The sequence below is a fragment of the Mercenaria mercenaria genome, chromosome 3 (assembly GCF_021730395.1).
Source record: "Mercenaria mercenaria strain notata chromosome 3, MADL_Memer_1, whole genome shotgun sequence".
Classification (NCBI taxonomy): domain Eukaryota; kingdom Metazoa; phylum Mollusca; class Bivalvia; order Venerida; family Veneridae; genus Mercenaria; species Mercenaria mercenaria.
The window spans coordinates 99,538,757-99,563,698 of NC_069363.1; the positions used below are offsets into that span (position 1 = coordinate 99,538,757).

At 37.4% G+C, this 24,942-nt stretch overlaps 1 protein-coding gene across 1 annotated transcript; it reads left to right on the forward strand.

Annotated features, from left to right (window-relative positions):
* The first annotated feature begins 163 nt into the window (after positions 1 to 163).
* On the forward strand, positions 164 to 24,603 carry LOC128555817 (39S ribosomal protein L13, mitochondrial-like). Its single transcript, XM_053539454.1, has 6 exons — positions 164 to 328; positions 10,695 to 10,818; positions 12,295 to 12,388; positions 13,681 to 13,741; positions 18,627 to 18,713; positions 24,461 to 24,603. Exons 1-6 carry the CDS (start codon positions 308 to 310, stop codon positions 24,584 to 24,586), a joined length of 513 nt encoding a protein of 170 aa, XP_053395429.1. The 5' UTR covers positions 164 to 307; the 3' UTR covers positions 24,587 to 24,603.
* Positions 24,604 to 24,942: the final 339 nt, after the last annotated feature.

The window sequence follows — 24,942 nt, forward strand, 5'->3', positions numbered from 1 at the left end:
ACCGGTTTCGTTAGGTAATGGATGTAAATAGAATTCTTATAAGAAAAATGATAGTAGTAAACCTGAGATATTCTTATAGATGGAATACACTGTTGATGTATCGAAATTTTGATGAAATATTGTAATTAAGTTATAAGAAACAAATACGTGATAGGACCATTGACACGGAACATTGTTATTTTTTGCACCGGTCGGCGACCTCAAAAAAGTTACTGAAATTCAAAGTAAAATTGCGCCTTACTATATTGTTGATTAACGTAATTTTCCTATGGAATAAACGAATTTCATTTTATTCTATTTAGATGAAATGGCCCATCATCGAGTTGTGGTAAGATACTGCAGAATTTTATTATTTTTCATTGTCGCGAAAACACATTACAAATTATCAAATACATGAAGATAGGGAGAGGTAAAGACAAGAGTTTGCTAGATACACTGGTGTATATTCGTTCAATGCAGAACTGCTACTCCAAAGAAAGAAAGGGCATGCCAAAGAAAGATGACCCTTACACTGAATGGCGACATTTATTGAACAGTCACCTCCCAGGTATGGCTATTTGCAGATGACACAGCCGTGTACCTTGCAGTTACCTCCCTGAGATTGCCAAAGGTTACAAAGCATCTCCTAAACTTAGCATGGTTTGCACAGGCCATTAAAAGTCCTTGAATTTGATGCTTACTCCTTGAAAACTACTTGAATTTTGTAAGTCAGCAGGAAGGTCTAATACGGGGAGTAGAAACTCCGTATAAATCAATACATTTATCTGTACTATGCTGTCGTCCAGACCTGTAAATATCAACCAGTCGTTAGCGATCGATATTTTGTTTTCGCCACTATCGATTAGCGCGTAATTAGCATATTACCTCATGTTAATCATGGAGCTATAACACTTATTGTTCAAAGGGTTTACCAGTCACATGTTAAGTGGCGATAATTAGATGATCAGAGATCGATCTAAAGGGATTCTGAAGCAAAAACAGCATGCGACTGCATGTGGTGATATGCTTAATTATTATGAATTAACTCGAGCTCACTTCCCTGAAGAAACATTTTACCACGTAACTTCAAACCTTTATCAAAGGGCCGATTTTTGTTGGATTTGAATAAAAAAATGGAAAATAACAGAAAGCTGACACTTTTCTTAATCTTGTAGAGTCATAATTATAATTATTGTTTATAATGTCAGATTTTTACATACAGAAACAAACATTCTTCTTGAACAGTCAGGGGTGTAACTGTTTCAAGTTATTGCAGTTTATAACTCATTTGAGTTATTGCTCATATCTTCATAACTTGTTTCAGTTATCATAAAATATTGCAAAGCCCTCCTGTGACAATTCCTCATTTTGAATGTGGCTAATGAAATTATTTACTGAATCCTTGAACTCTTATCTTTCCAGCTATGCAGTAAATTTTTTTACGCAAGGCTGGTAAAGTTTTACGCCAAAGGTTTAAAGCTATAAAACTCTTAGCATCCCATTATGCTTATCAGGTCATGATCAGACTAAAAGAGAATTTGATTAAACACAGATTGCTACTTATTTCACTGTATAGGTCACCTTGTGAGAACAGCAAAAAGACTTTTTTTGAATAACTTACCTGAGTTAACATATATTTTATAACTAATACAGGTTATAAAATGCTTGAAAAAGTAACTGAAATAGGTTACATAACTTAAAACAGTTACACCCTTGACTGTTGAATGTAGGGAATGTTTCAAACGAAATTGTTGTTTGAACTCCAAAAATTAGTTTAATAAATTTAATCTTAAAACTGATGTGTGAAAAATACAATGTATTTAAATTAAAATAATATTTTTTTTTAAAAAAGGCCGACAACGAAGTCACATTTAGTATTCCGAACTTTTAGATAAAACTGCAGAAAATCATCTAGGTTTAACACGCATTTAAATGGTGAAGAACAGAGCAATATCATAAACAAATATTTTCAGGCAACAGTTTACAGTTTTGACTTGCTATTTTCACTAAAATATGTCCTAATTTTTTTATTCTAAATACTCTGAATCAACAAGGCAAATATCATGTAAAAAACAACATCTTTCTTTCTGGGTAAGACAAGTCTAGATTTAGCCATTTTCACAGGGCGAAAAGTAACATTAATGTAGATATTTTCTATTTAAAAACAGATGCAGGCAATAATTTCATGGCAGAACGTTTGTTTTCAACAAAAAATTCAACAAATGCTTTCCCAGATTTTCACTGAAAGGACGAGTTAAACTGTAAGGCGTAAGTGTTTGAGTAATAGCAGAATAACCTACGGCATACGCTTCGATTGGACGACAGCATCAGATAAGATAAATGCCGGTTTCCAGTCCCCGTATCAGTTGTTCCAGCAGTCAGAAACTACTTGAAAACTACTTGAATTTAGGAAAAAATGTACAAAAGATGGCAAATAGTCCTTAAATTTGTTGGGTGCGAAGTGAAAACGGTCAAACATTATAAACGGACCAAAATAATTTAAAAAACGACAAAAAAAAACCAACAACGGTTAGATCTACCGCCATATGGTTACCGCCATTCTAAGGTTACTGCCATTAGGGCCTGCCACGGAGTCGGCAATAGTACGGTACGGTACTGTACTTTACAGGTTTTATGCTCTTTCAAGTAATTTTCACACTGTAATTTATCCGCGATGCGTTGAAGGTAAATTTTGTGTTACATTGTTTAATTTTGTCCTAAATTGGATTTAAATTGGTTATTTGTGTCTCAACTACAATGACATTGCGCCCATTTTAGTCCTTGAAAATGGAGGAAAACTACTTGAATTTTTTTTGGGAAGGTCTGTATGAACCATGCTTAGAAACTTGGGAAAAAATGTGGGACATGGAATTCAACCCCAGCAAGTGCCAGGTCCTCCATGTCACACGTAGCAGAAAGCCCATCCAGTTTCCTTATAAGCTACATGGTCAAACATTATCCCCAGTTAAGGATGCAAAATACCTTAGTGTTGATATCGGCAGCGACCTCAACTGGAACACACATATCAACAGAATAACAACAAATGCTAGTCATGCTAGTGTTATTTCTAGAGCTCAAAAAGAGCAGGGTGCTGCCAAAAAGGGGCAGGGTGCTGTCCGAAAGGGGCAGGGTGCTCTTTATAGACGTGAAGGTTACCATAGCAGTAGTTGCATTTCTAGATGTCTATAGTTAATATGTATTTCATTTATCTTTATTGCATACTTAAAAGAAATGTCACAGAATAAAGTGGTAAATATTCCCAAAACCAGTAACAAAGTTTACAAAGGCTTTTTACTTACTTTGTAGTTTAGGTTAAACCATTCAAGCCTTTCTCTTAAAAAGTGGTACACTTTAGGAATGTTGTCTGAAAGTAGTTTTTACTCAGTTTACATCACCACTAGGGTAAACCAGAGATAGTTCCTGAAATTTTGATGTTTCTCATCATAAAAAATACACCTACTGTCAGCTTTTTTTGAAGGATTCTAATATGGAAAAATTGCATACGACATCGGGAGTAATAAGACTCGTAAATGGACATTCTAAACTTACTTTTACTTTTGATGTTCATTAAATGTGCATTTTCTAGTTTAAATTACAGTAGAATCAAACTGCATTGATATATACTTGTTATTATACTAAACAACGGTTTAACTTAAATTTTGCACAAAGAAATCTAGGGCACTTTTCACGTGCTCGGTAATCAGCTGGCCGCTTACGAACACCTTTTTGACATTTCACAGGATCCATACTCTTTATCAGTTAGTTTTAACACTTCATTGATTCTCATTACTTGTGTGCACTCGCCGTGGCGTAATTTGCTGATCAAAATATCGTCAAGGCATGTCAACAGGGAAATTGGCGGGATTTAGCAGAAGATTAAAGGCAAGAGGGCACATTTTAAGGGCAGCGTGGTGGCAGTAAAAAAGGGAAGGGCGGGGCGCCCCGCTGCGTCGCTCTAGAAATAACACTAAATGCAAACAGAACACTAGGTTTCCTCAAACACAACATCAAACAAAACACAAAAAGGTTAAAGCACTTTCATACAAAACACTGGTCAGACCACAATTAGAATATGTGTCATCTGTATGGTCCCCCACACACAGGTTAACATACACAAGCTGGAAATGGTCCAGCGACGTTCAGTCAGATGGGTCTAAAATGATTATTCGCAATACACAAGCGTAACGGACCTACAGAACACCTTAGGCTGTCCCAGAGCACACTTGAGAAGAGATGTCTAGACTCCAAACTGGTCATGTTTTACAAGATTTATCACCATCTTGTAGCCATCCCCCTCCCAACTAACTTAGAAGTCCCAACTAGGTTAACCAGACAGATGCACCCCCTCAGTCTCCGCCAAATTCACGTCAACTCAGACTTCTTTAAATTCTCCTTCTTCCCCCACACCACAGTCCTGTGGAACAGGTTACCCCGGCATATTGCGACACTGCCTGACCTTGAATCCTTCAAGCAGGCAGTGGCTCTGTTCCAGTATTAAATATAGCAGTTGTTTTTAACCTTCTTTTATTCTACTGTTTGTAACATTTTAACAACCATGCTATGTCTTATATTCTTACTATGCCTTGAAGTCTTCTTCCAGTTCTACTTTTATCTTCACTAACACCCCCCGGCGTGCACCCTGCCCATAATACTCGCAAGAGGCGTGAGGCATTAAACATAGAAAGAAAAGAAAGAAATTACCACAAAGTGTCTCATGAACAATACTGCCTCACTTTAATTTGATTTAGTGGAATACTACCTGAGTGAAAATTATACCTCGAAGAAATACCGATGTGACCGACTACCAGAGAGACATTCGAGCCAGTCAGGGCTCATGATTCAAAGATTCAACATGTATTGAAATGTAGGGTAAATCTGTAGAAAGTCGGACATTGTAGAACCTCGGATGTTAACAGAAGGACATGTTTATCTAACTAATTTTACCGTTACGGGTCCATAAGGCTTATTAGCTCGACTATTCAAAGAATAGTCTAGCTATTCTACTCACCCTGGCGTCGGCGTCACACCTTGGTTAAGTTTTTGCATGCAAATACATACAGCTATCATTTAAAGGTATATAGATTTGAAACTTATTTTTTCTTTTTGTAGGTCAATTATCAACCTCACTGGACACTGGGTCAAGTTCCATAACTCTGACATGTATTTTGAGCAAATTATGCCCCCTTTTGGACTTAAAAAATTCTGGTTAAAGTTTTACATGCAAGTTACTATCTCCAAAACTAATGCAGATATTGAATTGAAACTTCACATGTGCCTTCGGGGTTATAAAACTAGTTGATAGCAGCAGGTCCCCTAACTCTGATATGCATTTTGGTCAAATTATGTCCCCTTTTGAACTTAAAACTCTTTTGATATTTAACCTTTTTGGGTAATATTTTCCTGCTTCTGGGACAATATTTCGAATAGTCGAGCTTGGCTGTCTTAGGACAGCTCTTGTTTTTAGTGTCATATAGCCCCTTGCTTTATCTAATAACACAGCTGCATTATCTTTACATTGACACAGTTTACGTATACACATTAGTCAGTGACGAAACACACACATCCTATACGAACTTTCACGCTATATCACAAGGCGGGTCATTTGAATCATTGGGTGCAATCAGTGATTTTCATTTTACTTATGCAAAAGCCTCCATATAAATGATCTTATCGAAACCATAATTATTGAAAATGTAACTATCTTTTTTGCATTGTAGTTAAAAGCCGGACGAATAAAAATGCAGCTTTCCAAATTTAAGATGTAAACTATATGCATCATCTGGAAAAAGAAAGTCTTTAACCCTAGACAACACCTATCAGGATTGTCTAGGGGTACGGATCCATCACTCTAGAATCAGAATCTAGAGGAACGGATCTGTATCCCTAGATAATTACATATACACTCAAATTATTTCATGAAATTCATGCACTTACAGTTGTTCATTTTTAGCTCATCTGAGCACGAAGTGCTTAAGGTGAGCTTTTGTGATTGCCCTGTGTCCGTCGTCGTGCTTCTGTCATCAACAATTTAACTGTTAACACTCTAGAGGTCACAATTTTGACCTAATTTTAATGAAACTTATTCAGAATGTTACCCTCAATAATATCTTGGACAAGTTCGATATTGGGTCGTCTGGGGTCAAAAACAAGGTCACCAGGTCAGATCAAAGGAAAAGCTTGTTAACACTCTAGAGGTCACAATTTTGGCCCAATCTTTATGAAACTTAGTCAGAATGTTACCCTCAATAAAATCTTGGATGAGTTCAATATTGGGTCATCTAAGGTAAAAAACTAGGTCACCAGGTCAAATCAAAGGAAAAGCTTGTTAACACACTAGAGGTCACAATTTTGGCCCAATCTTAATGAAACTTGGTCAGAATGTTACCCTCAATAAAATCTTGGTCGAGCTTGATATTGGGTCATGTAGGGTCAAACACTAGGTCACCAGGTGAAATCAAAGGAAAAGCTTGTTAACAGTGTAGAGGTCACATTTATGACTATATCTTCATGAAACTTGGTCAGAATATTAATCTTGATGATCTCAAGGTCATGTTTAAATCTAGGTCATGTAGGGTCAAAAATTAGGCCACCAGGTCAAATCAAAGGAAAAGTTTGTTAACACTCTAGAGGCCACATTTATGACCATATCTTAATGAAACTTGGTCAGAATGTTAATCTTGATGATTTTTAGATCAGGTTGGAATCTAGGTCATGTGGGTTCAAAAACTAGGTCACCAGATCTAATCAAAGGAAAAGCTAGTTAACACTTTAGAAGCCACATTTATACCATATCTTAATGAAACTTAGTCAGAATGTTAATCTTGATGATCTTAAGTCAGTAGGTCAGGTAAGCAATACAGGGCCTTCATGGCCCTCTTGTTAAAAAATTGTGTTCTGTCTGAGTTTTGACAACTGAAAAATACATGTCCGAGTTTCTACTACAGCATGTCTGAATTTCTGCAACATTGTACGAGTCATGCCGTTTCACTTGAAGGTACATTTTCTTCGTATTTTCCGGAATGCTTCAGACATAACAGTGCAGTTGGATACGAAATGGGAAATTAATGCTGTTATAAGTAAAGGGAAGTAATCCAATGGAAGCCATCGCCATTTAGTAAAGTATAGACTTAGTAATCTGTCAAGTTTGTTCATTCGAATTTGTCCAAGTTTCTACGTATTTACCCTAAAGTGTAAACAGTTGGCCTGCGATGCGTCGGCAGACAAGGCTTTCGGTAGGTTCTGAATCTCAAGAGTCATTGACTCTTCAGCCTAAATTTTCAAGGGTCAAAATGAGATTTTCAAGAGTCAAGATCAGCTTTTCAGGGTTCAAGCTACATGTATACTGTTATTACTGCAACTCCCACAGACCTTATCTAAAACAAGTACATTAGTCATAACAGATTTTCTCAAGCAATTCATATTTTGTTGTCTTATTTTGCACATTGCCAAAAAGTGGTTGGGGTTAGGTGCTTTGCATGATTTTATTCTCGGCAAATTCTTCTAAATAAGAGCTGCTTTGGCAACAGTGATAATTTTTTTCTTAAATGCAGACTTTTTATTGGCTTTTTATTCAGATTGTATTAGAAAAATCTTGTAAGAAATGATAAAAATGTCCGAAAATGACGGTCACGAAAACTAGTGACAAATACGGAAAACGAAAGTAAACATTTAAAATTCTTGAAAAAATAACTGTTTTAAATTTCATTTTTTCATCATACCACGTATAATTTCTGCTTATTTAAAGCATTTAATTTGTTTTGGCCAAAGCAAAGCCTCGGCAATGATTATAAATTTGCTATAGACCGTGATGGCTGACCGGCTCATGTAATCGTATCAAGAACACAAAAAAATTAACAGGTGGTACAAACACGATAATCTAAGGCTGCATTGTTTATCAGTTAACTTTTACACATTGATCAATGAACACCTTTGATAATGACAAGGCATGTACTTAAAGTACAAACCGCGAGATGATTACTTGTCAGTCGGCGCGGGGCGTGACTGACATCTGTCAGTAGCTAATTAACTTACGACGCTCCACCTATAGCCATATTTCCGCTTATGCCGGCGAACAATATGTATAGGTTATAGATCATTTATTGAACTTCTCATGCAATTAAGTTTGCCGAAACGGAGCGTAGCGTAGTGAAGGCAAAACTTAGTGCGTTAGAAGTTTAATAAGTGTATCTATAACCTATTTATAGTTTAAACGTCCCATTTCATTTAACTGACAGGTCAAAGAAACAAAAACCTCTCTCTGAAGTAAACTAAACCACGCCTCCTCAGTCTCTTGGAATTCATTGGCTAGTCTTATCTTCACTCATGATGGAGAAGTACATGTTTATTACAACTTTATACAAGGTCATTTTAGTGCCACTTTGGCAAAACAGCCGGAAGATTTTAATTTAGTTTATATCATAAATACATAATAGACGACTAAGTCTTATCAAGTAGTTTGTGGAACACAATTTTATATTCTTATTCAATGGAAATATAATATGCAGGTTTAACTCTGAATGATCTAACAGTACAATTAAAGCAACTACATGCATAAATAAAACAAGACAAAGTAGAATCTAAGTGCACCTTGGTTTTTTTTTTTTTTTAGACCAGTTGAGGAAGTGAAAGGTGCAGAAAGGTCAAACTTGAACTATGAAAGTACAGCTTGCATTAAAATGAAACTAAAAACATAATTTGATATTTGAGCAGCGCCATGAGAAAACCAACATTATTTCTTGTATGCAGTCCCTGCTTTGGTAATTGCTCCGCCTCCTAGAATGTGGGAAATCCATAGTAGGCAGAACAGTGAATACTCATTAATTTTGAACTACTTCATGATTAAATGGATCAGATTCTTCAGTTATGAAACAATATGAAAATAAGTTGGTTACTTTTTTGAAAATCCCTCGCTTGTCATTGGATAAAAACGATGTTTGAACTATAATGAAATTCACTGGGAATTTGATTGACAAGGGGCAGAACTTTCGAACTTGAGATGCATCAAAGTAAATTTCCGCGAGTCAAGCCGACACACGTGGCATATTTTATGCGGGTCAAATACAAGTTTTTCTCGATTTTCGCGGGTCAAAACCCAGGACCTCGGGTCAACCGAACACCCTGGGCAGAGCCTGTAGACTGGCGGTATCACTCCTTTCAATGTGACCTCCATGCTGAGACAGGAGTAGGCATTGTAATTTTTGTCCTGATTCACATAATTTTGTTGAGCAAAAAATAAGTTTGTCTTCTTTTATGAAAATAGTAATGGCCTCATTCAATTACTGATACATTTTGACCATGCGTGTGGGGTTAAAAAAGTGAAAGACTATCAAGTTTCACAGGCTTCTCAGTCCACCTAGTACTTCCTGACAGTTGGTGATAAAAAAGGTGCAAAAACCTAACACCTTGTAGCCCTAAGTGTAAAACATGTACATAAATAAGCAATTGTGCAAGTATATCAGATTTGTAAAAATCATAAGTTCGTAGCCTGTAGACATAACGCAGGTAGCATTGCACAATTCCAGGAGATTGTAGACTCGTGGGACCTTCGCAAGGCTGCCACAATGTTGCTACTTGCTGCCCACGTAGTACCTGTGAAATGGTACATATATTGAGCAATCATCCTGCGGCAGCCGTACAGTGGCTGCACCTTTACTTTGCGGCAGCCTTAAAACGATTATTATGTATAGGTACGAATTCAGTGGGAAGCATGTGGACACATACTGCACGGCAACTGCATTGAAATTGCATTATTTCCGTGTAATCTCCACACAGTGTTCGAAATGATTTCTTCTGCCAAAAGTCTGTAAAAAAAAATGGAAAGATGATTGTATATAATGTGAACACATTATGCCGTATCCCATAACGATATGGAAATCCAAATATTTTCACTTGTCCACAAACAAATGAGATGTAAAAATCCATTTATACACGGTCAAAAAGTGATGTTAATTTTAGATGCTAGTGTTCTGCAGCAATTGAGAGGCCCTTACCTGCTAATGTAAAGTAAAGTTTCTTGTTATGTGTGGGAAGTTGAGGAAAGTGCCCACCTGTAATGGATTGAACAACTTATTTCCAGCTGTGCCATGGCAGGCATTATATTAACCTCCCTAGCATCCATTCTAGGCCAGTACTGCAGGAAATGGTACCAATTTAAGTAAATCACCCAGCACTGAACACTAGTCTGGATATCAGCTGCGACTGGGAACTGAACCTGAACAACTGGCGTTGTAGTCTAACCTGCTAACCATGCACTGTGCCACTGACTCCCTGAAGCAATTTCATTGAACCTGTATGTTAAATCATTTTATCATCTCCATAAACTTGAAGCTACAGTAATTATACACTAAATTATTCAATACAATATCCTTGTGGCCACTTCATATTGATTTACACCAAGTTTCATTTCATTTTAAAGGAAACTTTTGGCAGAGTTGAGTAACCAGTGTCCTGATGTAGTTTCATAGTCCAAAAAAGGGCCATAGCTCCAGAAAAACAGAACAGATGTGATAGTTCCTACAATTTGCATTTGCTCACTTCATGTTAATGATTATCAAGTTTCATATCAGTTGGATGCAAACTGTAGGAGGAGTTGAATATAAAAATATTGTGATGAACAGAATTACAAAACAGGCTTAATGACGGACAGTCCTGGCAGTTGTTATATACAATGGACATGAAAGCCTTGTCACAAACTAAGACTTTTTCCTATATTGCAGCAATGGAATACTATGGCAAGAACATGGTGGCTGTTTGATGCCAAATACCAGTGCCCACACAGATCAGCAGAGAAGATATGCATGTACCTAGAGGGCAGACATAAACCACTTTATCATCCACTTTGTACGTTACACTTATACACAGAGGATATAAAAATGTTTCGTTTGTCCTGTCCTTGTAGTAGCTCTAGGTTGTAATAACATGTGATTGTGATAACACCAGGTTGTAATAAAATCTGATTGTGATAAAACCTGGTTGCGGTAAGTTGTATTTTCACTAAGCTGTGATAAATTTTAAACTGTTATTAAAATACAAGTATTCTTTCATTTTGGTAGATGAGACTTATTTTACTCAGCAGACAAAGGATTTTATATTTTACAAACATATTTACTGGCTGCTGTCTGCTGAGAAGGTGCTCTCACAACCCATGCAGTATTCAGTTTATTAATCCCCCGCCGTGGCGGAGGGATTATAGGAATGGTCTGCGTCCGTCCGTCTGTCCGTCCTTCCGTCCGTAACAAAATCGTGTCCGGTCCATATCTCCTAAACCTCTTGAAGGACTTTCATGAAACTTGGGTCAAATGATCACCTCATCAAGACGATGTGCAGAACCCATGAATCAGCCTTGTCGGTTCAAGGTCAAGGTCACAACTCAAGGTCAAAGGTTTGAGCCTGCCATTTTGTGTCCGCTCTATATCTCTTAAACCCCTTGAAGGAATTTTATAAAACTTGGGTCAAATGATCACCTCATCAAGACAATGTGCAGAACCCATGAGTCAGTCATGCTGGCTCAAGGTCAAGGTCACAACTTAGGGTCAAAGGTTTGAACCTTCCATTTTGTGTCCGCTCTATATCTCCTAAACCCCTTGAAGGATTTTCATCAAACTTGGGTTAAACGATCACCTCATCAAGGCAATGTGCAGAACTTATGAGTCAGCCATGTTGGCTCAGAGTCAAGGTCACAACTGAAGGTCAAAGGTTTGAGCCTTCCATTTGGTGTCCGCTCTATATCTCCTAAACCCCTTGAAGGAATTTTATAAAACTTGGGTCAAATGATTACCTCATCAGAATGATGTTCAGAAATTATGAGTCAACCATGCCAGCTCAAGGTCAAGGTCACAACTAAGGGTCGAAGGTTTGAGCCTTCCATTTGGTGTCCACTCTGTATCTCCTTAACCCCTTGAAGGATTTTCATCAAACTTGGGTCAAATGATCACCTCATCAAGAACTCATGAGTCAGCCATGTCAACTCAAGGTCAAGGTCACAACTGAAGGTCCAAGGTTTCAGCTCTGTATCTCCTAAACCCCTTGAAGGATTTTCATGAAACTTTGGTCAAATGATCACTTCATCAAGACGTTATGCAGAATTCATGAGTCAGCCATGTCAGTTCAAGGTCAAGGTCACAGCTAAAATCAAAGGTTTTACCCTTTCACTATCCATAGCAGTGGCGGGGGATTTAGCTGTCTTTCAGACTGCCTTGTATCAAATGCAGTAACAATGGTGCACATCAGATGAGGAATATTTTAAACTTGAGGAACAAATGTGAAGTTTAATCTGTTGATACAAAGTTATGAGTAATATTATGTTTGTTGTTTCAGCTGATGTTGGGGACCATGTTGTTGTGATTAACACTAGACATGTTGCTATGGTAGAAGATCTGTGGAGGAAACTACTCTATGAACACGATACTAGGTAAATTGTAAATCCTAGGTAAATTGGTAGATTTACATCTAGGTGCAACATGTGTTTGTTTCATGTAATGGAAATTACTACCATTTGATCTTTAAAAATACTTCTTTAAATTGTTTTTTTTTTATATAAATATATAATTTTTCAAAGATTCTACATAGGGCTACCATGACAGAGTAGTTACAGTTGCTGATGTTAAATCTTGTATTCCTTACCCCTACTGGGTTATGTTCACCTGCCTTGCTCAGTAGGAGAGCCTTGATCTGTGAATCACAGGGTAATAAGTTTGATCTCTAGGATAGGTTAAACAATTGATAAAATTCGTTGTGGCTAAGTATCATTCATTTTCCACCTCTAATGCATGTGGGAAGTTGTAAGTTACTTGTGAAGAATAGATAAGTACTGTAACAAAATCCATTCAGAAATATGGGTTATGTTAACTGCCCAAAATTATAAAACTGAGGTATTGTTGAAAATTGGTGCTAAACCCAAAACAGACAAATCCCGCTGGAGGTTTGAAACCCAGTAAGGTAATAAAGGCATGTGGAATACTTTAGAAAACTATTTATCTGGCTTATGGAAGGTTGGTGGTTCTGTCCAGGTACCAACCTGTGCATAGACCACAGGTGGATATACTTTCCCTGCTGTCCCATTCCCTGTCATCAATAAGACTGGAAAGTTACCATATGATCTGAAGTGTGACAGTGTGACTTAAGCCCATCAAAATCAAATTATAATGTGGTTCAAAGCTGGCTGAGCTGGTTAGCAAGTTTGTCTCATATCAGTTGCTCTTCCACTGTTAGGACTGGAAATTGTACTTGAGATGTAGAATTCTTTCATGTGCAGAAACTACCGGTATCCTTTTTACAGCTGGCTTGCTGAGGTCAGTGTTTCTACCCTGGTGCCTGTACGTACCTGAAATTCTGTTCCAGCCAACCTGCTAATTAGAGCAAATTAGGATTGATTAAACTTCTGATATTATCAGCTGCTGATAACTAAGCTGAAAGAAAATGGAATACAGTCAAACCTGTCTATAAAGACCACCCCTTGGAGAGCCAAAATATGGTCTTTATTGGGAGGTGGTCTCTATTCACAGTTTAAAATGCACTGTAAATGTTAAAATGGGAAACAAAACATGTGGTCTTTAGAGACAGGTGGTCTCTGTTCAGAGGTGGTTTTCAACACAGGTTTGACTGTATGTCAATCGACAGAAGACTAGATCTTAGGCAAGACACAGTCTTTATACAGTATTTGAAGGTCTGCCCAACTTAAATATTGTTGTTTGTTGTTTACAGGTTTGCCCATGGTAAATCAAAGACTACTGCCTGGAAATTACACGAAGCTGATCCCACTAAAGTAAGAAGAATATAGAACTTTATTTTAAAGTATTTTAAGAGGGCAATGATGTGTGCAGCTCAGCTTGTAGGTCATTGGTTTGAAAGAAGCTGTGATCAATAATGTCATATAATGATATAATATCAGTACTGTTGAGCTTCTTTTTAGGGACTGGAGAGTAGTATTCATTAGCTTCCAGATAGCTTCTAGTAAGTGAAGTCTTTGGCATTAAAGGATAAGGAAAGCCTGAAAATAAGTTAATTTAATATGAAAGTCATTATCAAGCCTTTCATAACGCTAAAAGAATTTTTGAAATCGGACATATGGCAGTTTGAAATTTAAGAAAATTGTTGATAATGGAGGCAGCCATTTTAGTGTGTTAATGACATCATTTACACACTGTTGAATACTTTATTTAGCAAGTAACCTTTTAAAAGACGGATTTTCATATGTTTCTTGAGTGTAAGGTGTAAAACATGATAATTTTTTCGTCATAGCTGTAAAAGGTAGAGAAATTATTTTACAGAAATTAGTAAATGCAGTTTAAATGTGTATTTAAAAGTTCAATAAATCTGTCATTTTGTTAGCTCACCAGAGCCAAAGGCTCATGGTGAGCTTTTGTGACCGGTCAATGTCCGTCGTGCGTTGTGCAGTGTCAGTCGTCCGTCGTGTGTCCGTCAACATTTTCTAAAAAAATCTTCTTGAAAACCACTAGGCAGATTTACACCAAACTTCACAGGAATGATCCTTGGGTGGTCCCCTTTCAAAATTGTTAAAAGAATTGCATTCCATGCAGAACTCTGGTTGCCATGGCAACCGAAAGGAAAAACTTAAAAAATCTTCTTGTCCAAAACCACAGGGCCTAGGGCTTTGATATCTGGTGTATAGCATCATCTAGTGGCCCTTTACCAAAACTGTTCAAATTATCCCCCTAGGGTCAAATATGGCCCCGCCACGGGGTCACATGTTTTATATAGACTTCTATAGGGAAAACTTTGAAAATCTTCTTGTACAAAACCACATGGCTTAGGGCTTTGATATTTGGTATGTAGCATCATCTAGTGGTCCTCTACCAAGATTGTTCAAATTATCCCCCTAGGGTCAAATATGGCCCTGCCCCGGGGGTCCTTTTACATAGACTTATATAGGGAAAAAAATGTTTAAAAATCTTCTTGTCTGAAACCACAACACTTAGACCTTTGATATTTGATTTGTAGCATTGTCTTTTGGTCCTCAACCAAAATTGTTCAGATTGTACCCATTGGGTGAAAAGAGGCCCTGCCCTGGAGGTCCCAAGTATTATATAGACTTATATAAGAAAAAGCTTTAAAAATCTTCTTGTCTGAAACCATATGACCTAGGTTTTTGATATTTGGTATGGTGCATTGTCTAGTAGTCCTCTACCAAAATTGTTCAAATTATGCCCCTCGGGTTAAAAGAGGCCCGGCCCTGGGGTCACTTAGTTATTATGTGAGTTATATAGGAAAAATACTTAAAAAATCATCTGATCCTATTTCCAAAAAAAATACAAAGACAAATATCAAACAGGGAATGCCACGTACCAAAAACGCAGCCTCCCCAAAACGAAACCCCCAGCACGCAGACGCGCACACCACAAACACACACACGCATACACATACACGCGCACACACACAAAGCCAACACATTAGGACAAAATGAACAAAGGAACACAGTGGGGCACCGCCTTGGAACGGTCAGTGGCAAAAACACCACTGGGGAGCTTAAACCGGTTTATGGTGCGCAACCAACCTCACTCTTACCCCCACCATGTTCCAAAGAAACTGGACAGTGTAAATAAAAGTAATCCCTTCCAGGTGAATCTCTAACACACGTAATGGAAACAAAAAGGCATGGCATGTAAAACAGAAAAATGCTCGTGTATAAATATATAAAAAGCAAACCTTTAGAACCAAAAACGTATGTACTCAGTGCCTTTTCAGAAGACAGAGCCAAGACTGTTTAATTATAATTACCTGATGACCCCAAGTAATATGATGTCACTTGACTGTGACCTTGACCTACAGACCTATTTCTTGTTTTTTAAGATACTTTGAAATTTTGATGACGTACACAGTTTTGCACACAAATCGTAAAACTGAATTTCATTGACCATGAATGTGACGTACTGACTTTCTTAAAATTTTTATCATTAGTTTGACATTTGAAACATGTAGCTCATATTACTCAGGTAAGCGATCCAGGGTCATCATGACCCTCTTGTTTTTTGTTGCCATGGAAAGAAAATGGCCGCAGATTTGACCAAATATTTGAATACTCACAACTGTCTCATTTTTACTCCGATTTTGAAAATTCTTTCACTTCTTTAAATGATCTAAGAAATCCCAGCTGACAAAATTAACATTAGAACAACGTTGCCTTTCCCTTTAAGAAACTGTGATCAGTTGATACACTCACTCCCTATTGGTTTCTAAATTTTTAATCACATGATTTAGCTTCATAGCCTCTGTCTGGAGATATAAATTGAGATTTATTATTTTATACCTATATAATTTTAAATAATTGAAATCTTTTCTTTCTGTCATGTGATAATGAAATAGAAACCATCATTGTACTGCGTTATTTGAGATGTATTCACAGCATTTTAAGTATATATGACAATATCTGAAATCTGCAAACTAGAAAAGCCATTTTTTTCCATACTGGACTGAAGTCCGCTAGATTCATATTGTGTTCGTATTGGACAGGATAACTCTTCTGATTCCTTATGCAGAGTCTTCTGGATTATTTCCCTTGTATGATACAGCACTTCAATTCATGAACAAAATTTAATACACTTCAGCTGTATTGTATCCTTAAATTTGGAATACACAGGAATCTTGTCCCCACATAGTAAAAATCAGCATTCCTTGCGTGTATCAGTGCTATACACTGGGCACGTTAAAGAACCAGGCTGTCTATTCGCAACGAGCTAGGCTAAGTTAGCCGGACAAGCCTGTATCTGATTTCTGATCTCTCTGTGGGGGCTTTGTCTCACTCTGTCCCTCTGGTCAGATCGCTCTGTGTCTGTACTAGTAGAGGATGATTTCGCGCCCTGTGTGGCTGCAGTTGCTGTAAAGCGCCTTTGAACGTGTTTATCATGAAAAGGGCGCTATATAAATCTGGTATAATAATAATAATAATTAGTATTTAATGCAAGTAGGATCACATCTTTACATCTTAATCCAAGACCAAACTGCATATTGATAAGGTTTTTTAGCTCACCTGTCACATAGTGACAAGGTGAGCTTTTGTGATCACGCAGCGTCCGTCGTCCGTCGTCTGTGCGTCCGTCCGAGCCCACATTTGCATACTTAAGTGGCTATAGGAACAATAGGTAACTGTACTTTTTCTTTGATGTCATTCATTCCGTAAGGCTTTTATGTGGCTATTTTTCTTTTACGTGGCTAAAAGAACAATAAAGAGAACAAAAGGGTAGCCACATAAATACCCATATGTATGAACATCCGTCCGTAAACTTTTGCTTGTGACCACTCTAGAGGTCACATTTTTTGTGGGATATTTCTGAAAGTTGGTCAGAATGTTCATCTTGATGATATCTAGGTCAAGTTCGAAACTGGGTCACGTGCCATCAAAAACTAGGTCAGTAGGTCTAAAAATAGAAAAACCTTGTGACCTCTCTAGAGGCCATATATTTCACAAGATCTTCATGAAAATTGGTCTGAATGTTCACCTTGATGATATCTAGGTCAAGTTCGAAACTGGGTTCTGTGCCTTCAAAAACTAGGTCAGTAGGTCTAAAAATAGAAAAACCTTGTGACCTCTCTAGAGGCCATATATTTCACAAGATCTTCATGAAAATTGGTCAGAACGTTCACCTTGATGTTATCTAGGTCAAGTTCGAAACTGGGTCACGTGCCATGAAAAACTAGGTCAGTAGGTCAAATAATAAAAAAACCTTGTGACCTCTCTAGAGGCCATATTTTTCATGGGATCTGTATGAAAGTTGGTCTGAATGTTTATCTTGATGATATATAGGTCAAATTTGAAACTGGGTCAACTGCGATCAAAAACTAGGTCAGTAGATCTTGAAATAGAAAAACCTTGTGACCTCTCTAGAGGCCATACCCTTGAATGGATCTTCATGAAAATTGGTCAGAATGTTCACCTTGATGATATCTAGGTCAAGTTTGAAACTGGGTCACGTGCCGTAAAAAACTAGGTCAGTAGATCAAATAATAAAAAAACCTTTTGACCTCTCTAGAGGCCATACTTTTCATGGGATCTGTATGAAAGTTGGTCTGAATGTTAATCTTGATGATATCTAGGTCAGGTTTGAAATTGGGTCAACTGCGATCAAAAACTTGGTCAGTAGGTCTAAAATTAGAAAAATCTTTTGACCTCTCTAGAGGCCATATTTTTCAATGGATCTTCATGAAAATTGATCTGAATGTTCACCTTGATGATATTTAGGTCAGTTTCGAAACTGGGTCACGTGCGGTCAAAAACTAGGCCAGTAGATATAAAAATAGAAAAACCTTGTGACCTCTCTAGAGGCCATATTTTTCATGAGATCATCATGAAAATTAGTGAGAATGTTCACCTTGATGATATCTAGGTAAAGTTTAAAACAGGGTCACATACCTTCGAAAACTAGGTCAATAGGTCAAATAATAGAAAAACCTTGTGACCTCTCTAGAGATCATATTTTTCAATGGATCTTCATGAGAATTGGTCAGAATTTTTATCTTGATAATATCTAGGTCAAGTTCAAAACTGGGTCACATGAGCTCAAAAACAAGGTCACTATGTCAAATAATAGAAAAAACGATGTTATAATCAAAACTGGGTCATGTGGGAAGAGGTGAGCGATTCAGGACCATCATGGTCCTCTTGTTGTGATAAAGTTATGTCATTGCTTTTTCAGATAATGTATAAATCTGTATATCGTGCTGGTCCGAAGAATTTATTGCGTCCTAATTTGATGAGAAGATTGCACTTATATCCTGATGAGGTAGGTTTTATTATAGAACTTTAAATCCTAGAGGTAGCTGTTGATAATCAGTCTGACAAGTTTCTACATTTTTAGCTCACCTGTCACAAAGTGACAAGGTGAGCTTTTGTGATTGTGCGGTGTCCGTCTTCCGTCCGTCCGTGCGTGCATCTGTAAGTTTTTGCTTGTGACCACTCTAGAGGTCACATTTTTAGCTCACCTGTCACAAAGTGACAAGGTGAGCTTTTGTGATCGCGCAGCGTCCGTCGTCCGTGCGTGCGTAAACTTTTGCTTGTGACCACTCTAGAGGTCACATTTTTCATGGGATCTTTATGAATATTGGTCAGAATGTTCACCTTGATGATATCAAGGTCAAGTTCGAAACTGGGTCACGTGTGGTCAAAAACTAGGTCAGTAGGTCTAAAAATAGAAAAAGTTGTGACCTCTCTAGAGGCCATATTTTTCACAAGATCTTCATGAAAGTTGGTCTGAATGTTCACTTTGATGATATCTAGGTCAAGTTCGAAACTGGGTCACGTGCCATCAAAAACTAGGTCAGTAGGTCAAATAATAGAAAATCCTTGTGACCTCTCTGGAGGTCATATTTTTCATGGGATCTGCATGAAAATTGTCAGAATGTTTATCTTGATGATATCTAGGACAAGTTCGAAACTGGGTCACGTGCGGTCCAAAACTAGGTCAGTAGGTCAAATGATAGAAAATCCTTGTGACCTCTCTGGAGGTCATATTTTTCATGGGATCTGCATGAATATTGATCAGAATGTTCATCTTGATGATATCTAGGTCAAGTTCGAAACTGGGTCACGTCCTCTCCAAAACTAGGTCAGTAGGTCAAATAATAGAAAAACCTTGTGACCTCTGTAGAGGCCGTATTTTTCATTGGATCTGCATGAAAATTGATCAGAATGTTCATCATGATGATATCTAGATCAGGTTTGAAACCGGGTCAGCTGCGGTCAAAAACTAGGTCAGTAGGTCAAATAATAGAAAATCCTTGTGACCTCTCTAGAGGTCATATTTTTCATGGGATCTGCATGAAAATTGGTCAGAATGTTCATCTTGATGATATTTAGGTCAGTTTTGAAACTGGGTCACATCTGATCCAAAACTAGGTCAGTAGGTCAAATAATAGAAAAACCTTGTGACCACTCTAGAGGCCATAGTTTTCATGGGATCTGCATGAAAGTTGGTCTGAATGTTCATCTGGATGATATCTAGGTTAAGTTCGAAACTGGGTCAACTGCGTTCCAAAACTAGATCAGTAGGTCTAAAAATAGAAAATTCTTGTGACCTCCCTGGAGGTCATATTTTTCATGGGATCTGTATGAAAATTGGTCAGAGTGTTCATCTTGATGATTAGTAGGTCAAGTTCGAAACTGGGTCACATGCGGTCAAAAGCTAGGTCAGTAAGTCAAATGATAGAAAAAACTTGTGACCTCTGTAGAGGCCATATTTGCATGGGATCTGCATGAAAATTGGTCAGAATGTTCATCTTGATAATATCTAGGTCAAGTTTTAAACTGGGTCGCATGCGGTCAAAAACTAGGTCAGTAGGTCAAATAATAGAAAAACCTTGTGACCTCTCTAGAGGCCATACTTTTCATGGGATCTGCATGAAAGTTGGTCTGAATGTTCATCTTGATGATATCTAGGTCAAGTTTGAAACCGGGTCAACTGCGGTCAAAAACTAGGTCACTAGGTCTCAACATAGAAAGACCTTTTGACCTCTCTAGAGGCCATATTTTTCAATGGATCTTCCTGAAAATTGGTCAGAATTTTTATCTTGATGATATCTAGGTCAAATTCAGAAGTAGGTCACATGAGCTCAAAAACTAGGTCACTATGTCAAATAGTAGAAAAAAACGACGTCATACTCAGTTCATGTGGGTGCAGGTGAGCAATTCAGGACCATCATGGTCCTCTTGTTTGTGGGATATTTATGAAAGTTGGTTAGAATGTTCATCTTGATAATATCTAGGTCAAGTTCGAAACTGGGTCACGTGCCAATAAAAACTAGGTCAGTAGGTCTAAAAATAGAAAAACCTTGTGACCTCTCTAGAGGCCATATATTTCACAAGATCTTCATGAAAATTGGTCAGAATGTTCACTTTGATGATATCTAGGTCAGGTTCGAAACTGGGTCACGTGCCATGAAAAACTAGGTCAGTAGGTCAAATAATAGAAAAACCTTGTGACCTCTCTAAAGGCCATATTTTTCATGGGATCTGTATGAAAGTTGGTCTGAATGTTCATCTTGATGATATCTAGGTCAAGTACGAAACTGGGTCACGTGCGATCAAAAACTAGGTCAGTAGGTCTAAAAATAGAAAAACATTGTGACCTCTCTAGAGGCCATATATTTCATGAGATCTTCATGAAAATTGGTCAGAATGTTCACCTTGATGATATCTAGATCAAGTTCGAAAGTGGGTCACGTACCTTCAAAAACTAGGTCAGTAGGACAAATAATAGAAAAACCTTGTGACCTCTCTAGAGGCCATATTTTTCATGGGATCTGTATGAAAGTTGGTCTAAATGTTCATCTTGATGATATCTAGGTCATGTTCGAAAGTGGGTCACGTGCCGTCAAAAACTAGGTCAGTAGGTCAAATAATAGAAAAACATTGTGACCTCTCTAAAGGCCATATTTTTCATGGGATCTGTATGAAAGTTGGTCTGAATGTTCATCTTGGTGATATCTAGGTCAAGTTTGAAACAGGGTCATGTGCGGTCAAAAACTAGGTCAGTAGATCTAAAAATAGAAAAACCTTGTGACCTCTCTAGAGGCCATACTTATGAATGGATCTCCGTAGAAATTGGTCAGAATGTTCATCTTGATGATATCTAGGTCAAGTTCGAAAGTGGGTCACGTGCCTTCAAAAACTAGGTCAGTAGGTCAAATAATGAAAAAACGTTGTGACCTCTCTAGAGGCCATATTTTTCATGGGATCTGTATGAAAGTTGGTCTGAATGTTTATCTTGATGATATATAGGTCAGGTTTGAAACTGGGTCAACTGCGATCAAAAACTAGGTCAGTAGGTCTTGAAATAGAAAAACCTTGTGACCTCTCTAGAGGCCATACCCTTGAATGGATCTTCATGAAAATTGGCCAGAATGTTCACCTTGATGATATCTAGATCAACTTTGAAACTGGGTCACATGCCTTAAAAAACTAGGTCAGTAGGTCAAATAATAAAAAAATCTTGTGACCTCTCTAGAGGCCATACTTTTCATGGGATCTGTATGAAAGTTGGTGTGAATGTTCATCTTGATGATATCTAGGTCAAGTTTGAAACTGGGTCAAGTGCGGTCAAAAACTAGCTCAGTAGGTCTAAAATTAGAAAAATCTTTTGACCTCTCTAGAGGCCATATTTTTCAATGGATCTTCATGAAAATTGATCTGAATGTTCACCTTGATGATATCTAGATCAGTTTCGAAACTGGGTTACATGCGGTCAAAAACTAGGCCAGTAGGTATAAAAATAGAAAAACCTTGTGACCTCTCTAGAGGCCATATATTTCACAAGATCTTCATGAAAATTGGTCAGAATGTTCACCTTGATAATATCTAGGTCAAGTTCGAAACTGGGTCACGTGCCATCAAAAACTAGGTCAGTAGGTCAAATAATAGAAAAACCTTGTGACCTCTCTAAAGGCCATATTTTTCATGGGATCTGTATGAAAGTTGGTCTGAATGTTCATCTTGATGTTATCTAGGTCAAGTACGAAACTGGGTCACGTGCGATCAAAAACTAGGTCAGTAGGTCTAAAAATAGAAAAACATTGTGACCTCTCTAGAGGCCATATATTTCATGAGATTTTCATGAAAATTGGTCAGAATGTTCACCTTGATGATATCTAGATCAAGTTCGAAAGTGGGTCACGTACCTTCAAAAACTAGGTCAGTAGGACAAATAATAGAAAAACCTTGTGACCTCTCTAGAGGCCATATTTTTCATGGGATCTGTATGAAAGTTGGTCTGAATGTTCATCTTGATGATATCTAGGTCATGTTCGAAAGTGGGTCACATGCCATCAAAAACTAGGTCAGTAGGTCAAATAATAGAAAAACCTTGTGACCTCTCTAAAGGCCATATTTTTCATGGGATCTGTATGAAAGTTGGTCTGAATGTTCATCTTGATGATATCTAGGTCAAGTTTGAAACAGGGTCATGTGCGGTCAAAAACTAGGTCAGTAGATCTAAAAATAGAAAAACCTTGTGACCTCTCTAGAGGCCATACTTATGAATGGATCTCTGTAGAAATTGGTCAGAATGTTCATCTTGATGATATCTAGGTCAAGTTCGAAAGTGGGTAACGTGCCTTCAAAAACTAGGTCAGTAGGTCAAATAATGAAAAAATGTTGTGACCTCTCTAGAGGCCATATTTTTCATGGGATCTGTATAAAAGTTGGTCTGAATGTTTATCTTGATGATATATAGGTCAGGTTTGAAACTGGGTCAACTGCGATCAAAAACTAGGTCAGTAGGTCTTGAAATAGAAAAACCTTGTGACCTCTCTAGAGGCCATACCCTTGAATGGATCTTCATGAAAATTGGCCAGAATGTTCACCTTGATGATATCTAGATCAACTTTGAAACTGGGTCACATGCCTTAAAAAACAGGTCAGTAGGTCAAATAATAAAAAAACCTTGTGACCTCTCTAGAGGCCATACTTTTCATGGGATCTGTATGAATGTTCATCTTGATGATATCTAGGTCAAGTTTGAAACTGGGTCAACTGCGGTCAAAAACTAGGTCAGTAGGTCTAAAATTAGAACAAAATTTTGACCTCTCTAGAGGCCATATTTTTCAATGGATCTTCATGAAAATTGATCTGAATGTTCACATTGATGATATCTAGATCAGTTTTGAAACTGGGTCACATGCGGTCAAAAACTAGGCCAGTAGGTATAAAAATAGAAAAACCTTGTGACCTCTCTAGAGGCCATATTTTTCATGAGATCTTCATGAAAATTAGTGAGAATGTTCACCTTGATGATATCTAGGTAAAATTCAAAACAGGGTCACGTACCTTCAAAAACTAGGTCAATAGGTCAAATAATAGAAAAACCTTGTGACCTCTCTAGAGACCATATTTTTCAATGGATCTTCATGAAAATTGGTCAGAATTTTTATCTTGATAATATCTAGGTCAAGTTCAAAACTGGGTCACATGAGCTCAAAAACTAGGTCACTATGTCAAATAATAGAAAAAACGACGTCATAGTCAAAACTGGGTCATGTGGGAAGAGGTGAACGATTCAGGACCATCATGGTCCTCTTGTTTCCTTTTGTCACATTGATAATAACAGAAATTTAGTTTATTGCCAATTAAAACTAATCAGCAGGACATTTAAAGCATTAAGTATTATATTTCATGGGCTGAGTGCAAAACCATTGCAGCTATATACAAATAAAGAACAAGATATAATAGTTTTGCACTCAGCCCTCTATTTTTGTTTTGACAATGCCCATCTTAGGCTAACAGCCAATGAATTCGAATCCCTTTGAAGTCATTTCAGTAAGTTCTTAATGTATCAGACCTGTAATGAGAATTGGAATTGTTGTGTGATTACATATTCGCAGTATCGATATCATGGGTACGCTCCTTTGCCGCACCATACAAAACAGAGAGTGCAGATTGTCTTTATTACTGAGCCACTACCTTCTGGTTGACCAGATGATTTAAATTTGCCTGTAGCACTTAAAGCAAATGTTAATCCAATAAATGATCTCATTACAGGATGTTCCAGAAGATATACTAGGAAATATAAGTGATGTAATTAGGCAGATACAGGTTGTACCAAAAACGTTAGATGATTATACTGAAGAACAGCTAAAGACGTTTCCGAAAATATTTGATTGGTAGGTAATTTATATATTGGAGCAAACTTGTAGACAAATCACAGGACTATATCTAATATTTGGAAATCTTTAAAATTTGTTGGGGACTAGTTATCAAGGATTTCATTTTCAGTGGATCAATGTGTTATAGTAGTATTAATTAGTTCCCTAATGGTTGAAACTAGATTTGGATACTAAAGATTTGAGCTTTAATTATGTGTCATTATTTGTGTTCAGTCAATTGCTTTGCCATCTTGTTGATAGTTATTCAAATAACAGTGACAGGCATGAACCTTTACTCAAAGATCAAATTATGGTAGTAAGAGGTTGAAGAATCATTTTTTAGCTCACCTGTCACGAAGTGACAAGGTGAGCTTTTGT